This window comes from Dipteris shenzhenensis, chromosome 28 (genome assembly GCF_047967505.1).
Source record: "Dipteris shenzhenensis isolate YYH24624 ecotype China chromosome 28, Dip_SZ_1.0, whole genome shotgun sequence".
NCBI classification, from domain to species: domain Eukaryota; kingdom Viridiplantae; phylum Streptophyta; class Polypodiopsida; order Gleicheniales; family Dipteridaceae; genus Dipteris; species Dipteris shenzhenensis.
In genome coordinates this window covers 7067716-7078317 of record NC_141623.1, presented here as the reverse complement: position 1 = coordinate 7078317, position 10602 = coordinate 7067716, and the positions used below count along the sequence as shown (strand labels likewise).

Genomic DNA, 10602 nt, shown 5'->3' with positions numbered 1-10602 from the left:
AAGTATTGCAACATTTCAATATGGAGCGAGGGAAGGCAGTAAGTACTCCATTGCCTCCATATGTGAAACTGAGTCAGGCAGATAGTCCCAAATCAGATGAGGAGAGGGCCATGATGGCCAAGGTTTCTTTGGTTTGAGTATTGCCATATCTTGATAGGCATTGGATAGTATGACCACTAGTTGCTCTCCCTTAAAGGCACATTGTCCTTTAAGTGGGAGGTTGTGGGGATTAAAGGCCACTGTGCCTTAACCTTGGTTATGTACACAATACTCAACATATATATTAATTGTACAGAAGATAAGAGGGTTCAACACCCACAAATCTGTGTGTTCCTCTTTGGCTCTCACTCTCTCTTGTCTTTTTCTTCCATTGTCAACTCGTAGAAGAGGAGGTGTGAGGAGTCACTTTGGGATCTGTCCAAGGATATCCTAATGAATAGCCGGTTAGTCAAAGTGGGGGAGGTGGTCTATCAGACTTTGTTGGATTTTGTGCGAGAAGGGAGGTCGCGGGAGGGGGGGGGGGGCTGCTTTGGGACTAGAGCAATGAGGGAAGAAAGCTAGTGGTTAGGGCAAGGGTTGTGCGTTTGCCCCTCTGACATACACAAAAATGTTAGCCAAGAAGCATAGAAGCAGCTTTTCCAAACTCTCTCATGAAGAAGTATGGAACGTGTTGTGCATCGATGTCGCTGGTAGGGAAGCACATCCTCAAAGAAGGACTTGGGTCCTGCGAGAGTGTGGAGTCATGCACAAGGTGGTTTGTAGGTTAAAGTTCAATGTGATCAAGAAGGAGTTGGAAAAGATGGCCAATGAACATATGTATGTCTTCTTTACAAGTCATGCTCCCTCGTTTGTGAGCTCCTTGCTCTTATGGGGCAAGATCAAGGATACTCCAAACTACGTCAAAGTCCATCTATCAGATTAAGTTTGTGTCACTCAGAAGGTTAACTTTGGTCCATTTTCAAACTCGTTCTATCTATGTAGAAAGTTTGGGCATTGCAAAAAACTGCTTGACCAGGGAGGAAAATACAAGACTTGCTTGTGGTGATGGGAAGGATGGGATGGGAAACAGGAAAGACCAAGGTGTGGGAGTTGCGATACCCAAACGTGATGATTCCCAAAAAGAGGCAGTTGCTGTCGAGTCTAGTGAAGTGGTGTTATGAAGCTCGTTGGATCCTCCTAGGTTTGGTGGTTTACCTGTTGTGCATGGAGAGCCTCGTGGCATTAATCGAGTTATGTCTACGGAAGGTGTACAAGGTGTCCGTAAGGGGGGTGATGCTATACGTACAACAACAAATGATGGTAGTTCTATCCTTACTTTGAAGGGGGAGCCAAAAATGTTGTTGCCTCGATGGATCAGGGCTGAGTCGTACGTGGTGGGGAAGAAAGGTAAGCTTGTTTCAACTACCTTAGTTTAGATAGTTGGGGAACAATCACGCAAGGAGATGGTGGTGTCATGCATGTAGTCCCAAGTGAGGGTGATGATGAGTTGCCGGAGGCCAATCACCAAAAAAGAGTGCTTGAAGACAAGTGAACATCGAAACTCCCATTGGAAGAGAAAAACCAAGTTAAGCTGCATAGGGAAGTCTCGAAGAAAATTAAGTATATGGCTCAGAATTTCAGTCATGGGGGAAAGGAAAAATCTTTCACCTTCTTACAGAATGCCTATAAATTTTTGGCATAGTGATGCACTGGGGGGAAGGATATCCAAACGGTGTCATGCATGTAGTCCCAAGTGAGGGTGATGATGAGTTGCCGGAGGCCAATCACCGAAACTCAAACCAAATTAAGCTGCATAGGGAAGTCTTGAAGAAAATCAAGAATATGGCTCCGAATTTCAGTCAGGGGGGAAAGGAAAAATCTTTCACCTTCTTACAGAATGCCTATAAAATTTTGGCATAGTGATGCACTGGGGGGAAGGATATCCAAATGGTGTCTGTAGTCTCCAAGAACATCAAGGTGCACGGGGGGGGGGGGGGGGGGGGGGGTGTTTGATAAATCTAAGCAAAGAGTGTGCATGTCGGTGATCTGTTATGCTCTTACAAGAAGTGAAATGTGTCTCAAAGGACGGTTCTGGCTAGCCCTCAACAAAATGGGATTTTTTGTTTTAATAAATAGCTTGATGTCAGGTGGCACTATCGGTGAAGCAGCCTATAGCTTGTTGGAAAGTCTTTAAGGATGATCAGGGCTACATGGTAGGGTTTGAGGTAGAGATCTCGGGTTTCAAGTTCGAGATAGCTAATTTGTATGCCCTGAACACTTCCTTGGAGAGAACGCAATGATGGGTGTTTCTTTGTATGATAGTTTAAATGGAGGGAGATGGATCTTGGGAGGTAACTATAATATGGTAAAGTCCCTAATAGATAGATCTCGATCTAGTTGGAAAATGGTTAGGGAGGAAGCTGATGTGTGGGATGCCTTCTGCATGGGTAAAATATTAGTAGCTGCATAAACCTTGAGCCCTAGGAATTGGGAGGTTTTCCTTGGAACGACAAAAGAAAGGGTCACGATTTCAGGGCCAGACACCTTAATTGATGTTTTGTGTCGGATGATGCTTGGTGGGTATGTGCCCCTATGGGTGGAAGGTGGCAAGCACATGGAGGTGTCTCCGACCACATCCCGATGAAATGAAGCTTTGCCATCCCTACAGTTGTTGGGAGATCACTGGACATACCCTACAAATTCGCTCAAAAGCTCCCGAAGTTGGATGGGTATTGTAAGGAGGTGGAAAGGTTCAGGAAAGAAGCTATTGTGGGTGTGCTAGATCCCTATGTCATGTGAGATGCTGCAATCAGAGCTGTGTTAGCCATTTCATAGAGGTGGGTAGAGAAAGTGTTTAAATCAGCAGGTGACCGGGTGTTGGCATAGTTTGACATTGGCTATTGTTGAGTCTTCAGATGTTGATAGAAGTTGAGGAATGCATCCAAAATCTAGAGTTAGAAAGGGCAGAGAAGGAAAGGGTCCAAAGCAGGAAAACCTCGCTGGCCATTCTACAAAGTTCTTTTTCCAATCCATTAAGAAAAATCAATCTACGAAGAGGATTGATAGAGTGATGGATGCAAAGGGGATGGCGGAGACATAATTCTGGCACATAGCAGAGGTATTTCGGTGTGAGCTATTCAGCATTATGGGGAACCCTGGGATAAGTGATGCTAGTTTGGAAGAGGCAAATGGAGGACTTTCTACAGGATCTAAGGTGAAGAGTCTCCCATGCGTAGAGAGTTTGTCTGGAATGACAGTTCATTGAGGAGGAATTAAAGGAATCTTTGGATTGTTTGGAGAAGGAAAAGGCCCCAAGGCCGAATGGATTCAAGGATGAATTTTACTGGGCATTTTGGGAAGTGATTAAAGGGGACTATGTTGAGCTAGTGGAGGCTGCATTTTGTAGAGGGGCTCTCTCATAGGATGTGAATGTAGGATTTATGAAACTCTTTTCAAGATGAAGAATCGACTGAAGGTGCGGGATTGGAGGCTGATAACAATTTTAAGCACTTCATATAAAATATTTGCCAAGGCCTTGGCATGTCAAATTAGGGATACATGCTCAAAGTTGTGGACAGGGTGCAGAAGGGTTTTATTAGAGGAAGATATATTTTTGAGAATACTATAACTGTGGTTGTTGTCTTGGGCTTTGCCATGAAGTCACAAAATAAATCAGTCTTATTGGGCTTTGATTTTGATAAGGCCTATGACCGGCTTTGGTGGGACTATCTCTTTAAGTTGCTCGAGAAGTTGGAGTTTGGCTTAGGGTTTTGTAGAATGGTCAATACTCTATTTGTGAGTGCCTCAATGGTAGGGTAGTAGGCAGATTTGACTTGTGCAAATTAGTTAGGCAAGGTTGTCCTTTAGTGCTACTATTATTTGCAGTTGGAATAGTGCCTTTGATTGCTGGAATCAAGAGATGGATGGACAAGGGTCTAATCAAGGGCTTGAGGCTGGCCTCTAGGGGAGCAATTCTACTCACATTTTTTTACAGATGACATGATGGCAAGTGTCAAGATTCCGTTAGCAACCTAAGTGTGGTGGGGGATGAGTTTTGTGATGTGTTAGGCTCGTTGTGTAGCTAGAATAAATCATTTTTGATGCGGTCGGATGTAGATGAGAAGCAGGAATGGCTGTGCCATGATAGCGACAATGTTTTGCAAATGACATGCTACAAAAGAGTGTCAGGATTTTCTTAACAACCTGAGTGTGGTGCTGGATAAATTTTGTGCAATGTCAGGCTCGTTGTGTAGCTAGAATAAGTCATTTTTGATACAGAGGGATGCAATTGAGAAGCTAGAATGGTTGTGCATGATAGCGACATGATAGGATGATAGGTTAGGATTCCATTAACAAACTAAGTGTGGTGCTGGATAAATTTTGTGCTGTGTCATGCTTGTAGTATATTTAGAATAAGTAATTTTCGATGCGGTTGGATGCAAGTGAGAAGCCGGAATGGTTGTGCGAATTCTTTGTCCATCGTAGAGAGAGGTGAAGTAATAAGGATCTTGGGGTGCCCTTGGGGGTAGGGATTTCTCTGGTTTAGAGACAAAATGAAGTTGAAACTGAAGCATTGGTGTGGAATGAATTTGGGGTGGAATGCTCGGGTTTTAGTGATTAAACATATACTGCCTGCTATTGGCTTTGATTTGGCGCTTCAAAAACTCTCACTAGTAGGATATAGAGAAGATGTTTAGCAGTTGGAGGAGGGAAATAGAAGAAGATGAAGGCACCTAAGGCATCCTTGATGTGGACAAGAAGAATTTGTCATTACTGGCTAAATGGTTGCCAAAGCTTTTTGGTTGTGATGCCCCATAGGTGGTATGTACTAAGTGATTTGCAGAATAGAGCAAGGTAGAGGGATCGGAAGATGTAGAGATTTGTTGTGGTATGAAGTGATTTGCTCATGGTATCCTGTTAAAATAACATATGAAAGTGTTTGGTTGAGAGTTGGGCTCTTACTTTGAATGAAAATCTAGTGGCCTGGCCTGTGCAGTTGTCACGAGAGCAAGAAGTATGGATAATAAAGGGTTGAGATATTTACTACACATATGGGATCAGAGAAAGGCTAATTGGAAGCATAGGGGTTGGATTAAAGAGCATTACACTCTGAGTGACACTGAACTGGCATTTATGTCAGAGGTATTAGGCAGTATGCGTGTTGTAAGGCAGTGTACTACCTGAAAATTCGACTGTGTTTTGTATCTTTTGACCCTTTCTAAATAATATCAAAGTTGACTAGTTTGGGAGGGGCGATAAAAAGAAAATAAATAAATAAATAAATAAAATAATTAAGAATAATGGTAGGCAGTGAGTGCTTAACAAATCGCTTGCTCGACATATATTCATGTAGCTGATGTGGCTCCCAGGTCAAGCCCTCCATCTGCCCATTAAGAGTAGTCAATGTTGGCTGCCCATGGATGGGCATCAATTATTTGAGCTAATCTTTTTCTTTCCTATTGAGTGGAACCATTATAGTGCTGCTCCATTGCCTCTCTTTGGGTAGTCTCTAAAGGGGGTGCCTGATAATGTGCACTTCGAGTTTTTAATGCACGTTGAGGCGGGTAGTGTATCTGTTCTATGACAGCTTGACCATTTCTCGTCGAAACCGTAAGTTGGTTGCTTTTCATATTGGCAGAATATGTTGCCTATCAGCGTTAAATGTGTGTAACGGAGACCTTGATGCCTTGGAAAGGGCTGAGGTTCGACCTGACAACCATTGGTCGCCTAGGTCCAGAGTCGTTAGAAACAGTCGACGTGAGGATCTCGATTTGCTCGTGGGAAGAACAAGTGTAGGTTTTGGCAATTCCCTTAAAGTTTGAAGAGATTGGCTGGTTCAAATGAGTTGCAAGCTATTGGTTGCCATTTGGGGAGGTGAGGTGACATCCTAGGTTGAAGGCTAAGGTGAGAGAAATCCACAAAGTGATGGGAGCCATGAGAATAGATAGTAACAATTCCGTTAGAGCTAAAACCAAAGAGATGGGAAAACCGCTCTGGGATTTCAAAAACGGTCAAGCAAGCGGTTTCTAGAACCACCAAAGCGGTTTTCCCAACCTGCTCTTGCTCTCTTCTCTACTACTCTGCCTTTAGCCATTGCCATAGCCACTTCATCCTTTCTTCGCCTGTTTTGCCATGGCAGAAGGCCTCTCCCAGGAGCAGATCCACGAGTTCAAAGAGGCTTTCGACCTTTTCGACAAAGCTCGAGATGGTGTTCCCCCCTCTCCTTCCTCCGTTTTTAGCGTCGTTTTTCCCTCCTTCATTCCTCTTTTCCCACTTCTGGATCATGCTGTACTCTTTTTTCCATACGCGCATGGCCGCAGTCATTTCCTCTGTTGGCCAATGTACCATGCTGTATTTAGTGTGGTGATGTAATGTGCTGTAATTAATGTGACCATGCAATCAGTCCGGACAGCTTGTAGCATTGATCGAAAAGCTGACTTCCTCGATGCTTGTTTTTGTCTTGTTGATCCATTTATTTTTCTCCACTTAGCGCTTCAAGCTGGTTACAATGTTTCTCGAGCATTTTCTACTTCTTGACGTCGTTTCGCGAAACTGAAATGTAGCATGCTTTGGTCAGCCCTTTTCACGGATGTCATGCAGGCTCCATCACAACTCACGAGCTTGGCACGGTTATGCGGTCACTGGGACAAAATCCCACAGAAGCCGAGTTGCAAGATATGATCAACGAAGTGGACGCAGATGGAAAAGGAAAAGTCAACTTTGCAGTGTTTTTGACGCTTATGGCTCGAAAAATGAAGGTATTTCTCAGTTAATGTAATGGTCGAATGCAACTTTATAATTTAGAGTTTCAAACTCTGGGAAAGAGCTATGTATATCTCTATCCATTCGCAATATCGGGACTGGCCCCTTGCTTCAAACTAGAGAATTTGCAAGGGCGACCTCGGAGCTAGGTATATGTTATACAATACTTTTGGAATAGCTCTGGTCTCAAAGTTGAGGACACCTAGAGAGAGAGAGAGAGAGAGAGAGAGAGAGAGAGAGAGAGAGGGAAGGGGGGGGGGGGGAGGAAGGAGACCCTTTTGAAGTAACAAATCTGTCTGTTTTGTACATGAATGGAGCTTCCGTTTTTAATGAAACGACTTATCTGTCTTACTTCTATTAATGGCTTGCACACCACAAGATTCAAATGCAAATTTCAAAAGGCTGTTATATTGTCTATTTGTGTACCTAGTAGAAGGATGAAGCAACTGATTAGGTGGATGCATTGGGATTGATATGAGAATAACGTGTAACAGGATACAGACTCAGAGGAAGAGCTGAAAGAGGCTTTTAAGGTTTTTGACAAAAACCAAAATGGCTTTATATCTACTGCAGAGGTAACTCAAAATTCTTGTCACATTGGGAATGACATATGGGGAGAACAGAGTTCTTCTTTGATTAACTGCTTCATACCTAGACCCTTTGTTCTTGAGTGATAAATGTTTTGAAATTTCAATGCAGCTGCGGCATGTAATGACAAACCTTGGAGAGAAATTAACAGATGAAGAAGTGGATGAAATGATCATTGAAGCTGGCATAGATAGGGACGGTCAGGTCAATTATAACGAGTTTGTGAAAATGCTGTTGTCAAAGTGACAAAATTTTCTTATCCAAGTCTCGTTGTGGACTGGCAGCAATATGATCTTTCTAGTTGAACATTTTTGGATTTGTCTTTGCTGGAAATGGTGCTGTGTAGATGGGATCTGTTCTTTAAGTTTGTGAATGTTAGTTCCAGACTACATAAAAAGGATGTTTTGCAGAAACGTGTTTTTTGATAATATATTATAGACCTTGAATCCAGAGAGTATTTAATAATATGGAAAAGTGAGGAAAGGATGCCATTTGCTGTTATTGTCTTACTGTCCTTTACATAAAAGTCTCTTCGAGACTTACAATCTCTTGTAGGATCAACAAGATTTGCAATTTATCCAAAAACATGTAAACAATTCGGAAGTCAACAAGAATATGCACTTCATTTAGAATACGAGTAAATTAACCGGAGATAGGTATTCTTTATCTTTCAGCATAAAGGTTCATTTTGTAGTGCGCAATGATTCATGAAGCGGGTTGCTAAAAGAGAAGGCTTGCCCTTCAAAAAAGGAGGCGAGTAGATAATTCTTAGTCCCAACCCATCACCCATGTGCAGCCAGGTTTCGCTTTGTGCCACATATGTTGCATTTTGAATCTCAGAATGTTGCATGCTCAACCATAGCCGCAGCCGCGAGATCCCAAGGCTTGTACGGAAATCCACAATGGCATTTGAGATCATGCTGCATCATAAGCCGTGGCCCACAGTGAACTGCAATATAAGATAGCCACTGCAATTATGTGACAGCCAATTGGCATAAGAAATATAAGCCCAGCATGAGAGAGTAGGAATCTAGGTTTAGCTAGCTTGAGAGGATAGGTCAATCTATTGTCTAGGTGGCACCAACTGTGGGTGGGTGATAGCGACTTTCTGTCCCAGTATAGCTAGCAACAAAGCTCCAGTCTGACTGGCTGGCCCAGTGTCAAAATATAAGGGTCAATGCCCTACCTGAGCCCCCATATCAGAGGAATGGGCTTGACTCAGGGATATCCTTCTTAGGGTTTTTATGGGCACTACATGCTCTGTGCATTGCATGCAGCCCATGGAAATGAGCATGGCCCATATGGGGCGCTGCCATTGGACTGCCGTATGAGCAGTGTTATGGACATTTCGGCAGTGTTTTGAACCAGCAATGGGGCTGGTATGCTTGCTGCATGCCAGGGCTGTTATAGGCAGGCTAGAGGTCTGCTTAGATCTAGCTAGGGGCCCTATGTGGCAACAGCAGGAAGGGCTGTTTGGTCACCCCTAGACCTGGCTGGTCGGTTTGATTGACAGATGGCTGTGGGGTAGGTGGGCAGTCAACCTCCTCAGTCGCCTCATCACTTCCACTGAAGCCTCTACAAAGGCATGAAGAAGGGGAGGGGGGAAGAGGGAGAAGGAAGTTTGCAAGCTTTAAGTATAGAGAGTACATTGTATTGTCTCCATAAAGTCACACAGTGCGCACATAGACGACACCAACAAATGCAGTAGCTACTTGTGGCACACAATCTCTAAAAGATGAGGGTCATGATGGAAATGGGAAAACAAGAAGACATGCTTACAAAGCACGGGTGATGGAGGGTTTATTCTCTCAGAAATTAACTGATGGAAATTTCAAATGTGCGGTTCATTAAAAGTTAAAGTATAGCTGATAATGTATGATTCATTTCAAATGTATGAGTCATTTAAAGCTAAAATATAGATTGTTCATAGATGAACAATCTATCTAAAATTAATGATGAAAATTCAAATGTTCTATCTAAAATTAATGATGAAAATTCAAATGTATGATTCCTTTTAAGCTAAAATATACCTGATAATGTGACTTGGAAGTTGAGTTGAACAACGATCCCATGAATAATTTGATATTTGTGCAAGAGTATATATTGAGTTATTGTTGGTCCACTTGAAATAATGAAATCTGAATTGTTATATATCAATTATTATAAACCTCAATCATTGTGTCACTATGATATTGCTTTGCAAGAAGTCTAAAAAGAGAGAGAGAGAGAGAGAGAGAGAGAGAGAGAGAGAGAGGGCCAAAAAAAGCATGAGACAAAAAATGAACATTTTGAGTACACACCTTGGATCAGCTCTTGATGTACATATCAATGAGTGCACTAAAGGAACATGCATGTGATTGATTATTTCAAACAAGATCAGCCCCCATTGGAGTCCTATCTTTGCCCATAGAGCCATCATAAAGGAAGCCAAACATTGGACTTTTGATTCAGCATCACAAGACAATGTCACCTAGGTGGCTGTGGCTTTGTATGAGAGTCAAAAGCAGAGTGCGTGCAACACATGGATTGGCAAGAAAAAACTTCAACACATGGGAGTTTTTTTCCTTGTTTTCATAGATTCATTATTAGCCTATTAGAGGTGCAATAAGTGACTTGCCAACCATGTTAGCTTGGTAGTTGCTTACTTTCGTGGGTCATTTAAAGCTAAAATATAGATTGTTCATAGATGAACAATCTATCGAAAATTAATGATGAAAATTCAAATGTATGATTCCTTTTAAGCTAAAATATACTTGATAATGTGACTTGGAAGTTGAGTTGAACAACGATCCCATGAATAATTTGATATTTGTGCAAGAGTATATGTTGAGTTATTGTTGGTCCACTTGAAATAATGAAATCTGAATTGTTATATATCAATGATTATTTTACCTCAATCATTGTGTCACTATGATATTGCTTTGCAAGAAGTCTATAAAGAGAGAGAGAGAGAGAGAGAGAGAGAGAGAGAGAGAGGGCCAAAAAAAGCATGAGACAAAAAATGAAGATTTTGAGTACACACCTTGGATCAGCTCTTGATGTACATATCAATGAGTGCACTAAAGGAACATGCATGTGATTGATTATTTCAAACAAGATCAACCCCCATTGGAGTCCTATCTTTGCCCATAGAGCCATCATAAAGGAAGCCAAACATTGGACTTTTGATTCAGCATCACAAGACAATGTCACCTAGGTGGTCATGGCTTTGTATGAGAGTCAAAAGCAGAGTGCGTGCAACACATGGATTGGCATGAAAAAACTTCAACACAT

At 42.2% G+C, this 10602-nt stretch overlaps 1 protein-coding gene across 2 annotated transcripts; it reads left to right on the top strand.

Moving 5' to 3' along the window:
* Positions 1 to 5978: 5978 nt before the first annotated feature.
* LOC147883116 (calmodulin-like) lies at positions 5979 to 7637 on the top strand. 2 transcript variants are annotated; one of them, XM_087400127.1, is made up of 4 exons: positions 5979 to 6187; positions 6557 to 6737; positions 7236 to 7316; positions 7441 to 7637. In XM_087400127.1, the coding sequence occupies exons 2-4, from the start codon at positions 6612 to 6614 to the stop codon at positions 7573 to 7575; spliced, it is 342 nt and encodes a 113-aa protein (XP_087256253.1). In that variant the 5' UTR covers positions 5979 to 6187; positions 6557 to 6611; the 3' UTR covers positions 7576 to 7637. The 2 variants fall into 2 exon arrangements, with proteins under 2 accessions (XP_087256253.1, XP_087256252.1); XM_087400126.1 differs by having other exon boundaries at positions 6038 to 6187; positions 6580 to 6737.
* Positions 7638 to 10602: the final 2965 nt, after the last annotated feature.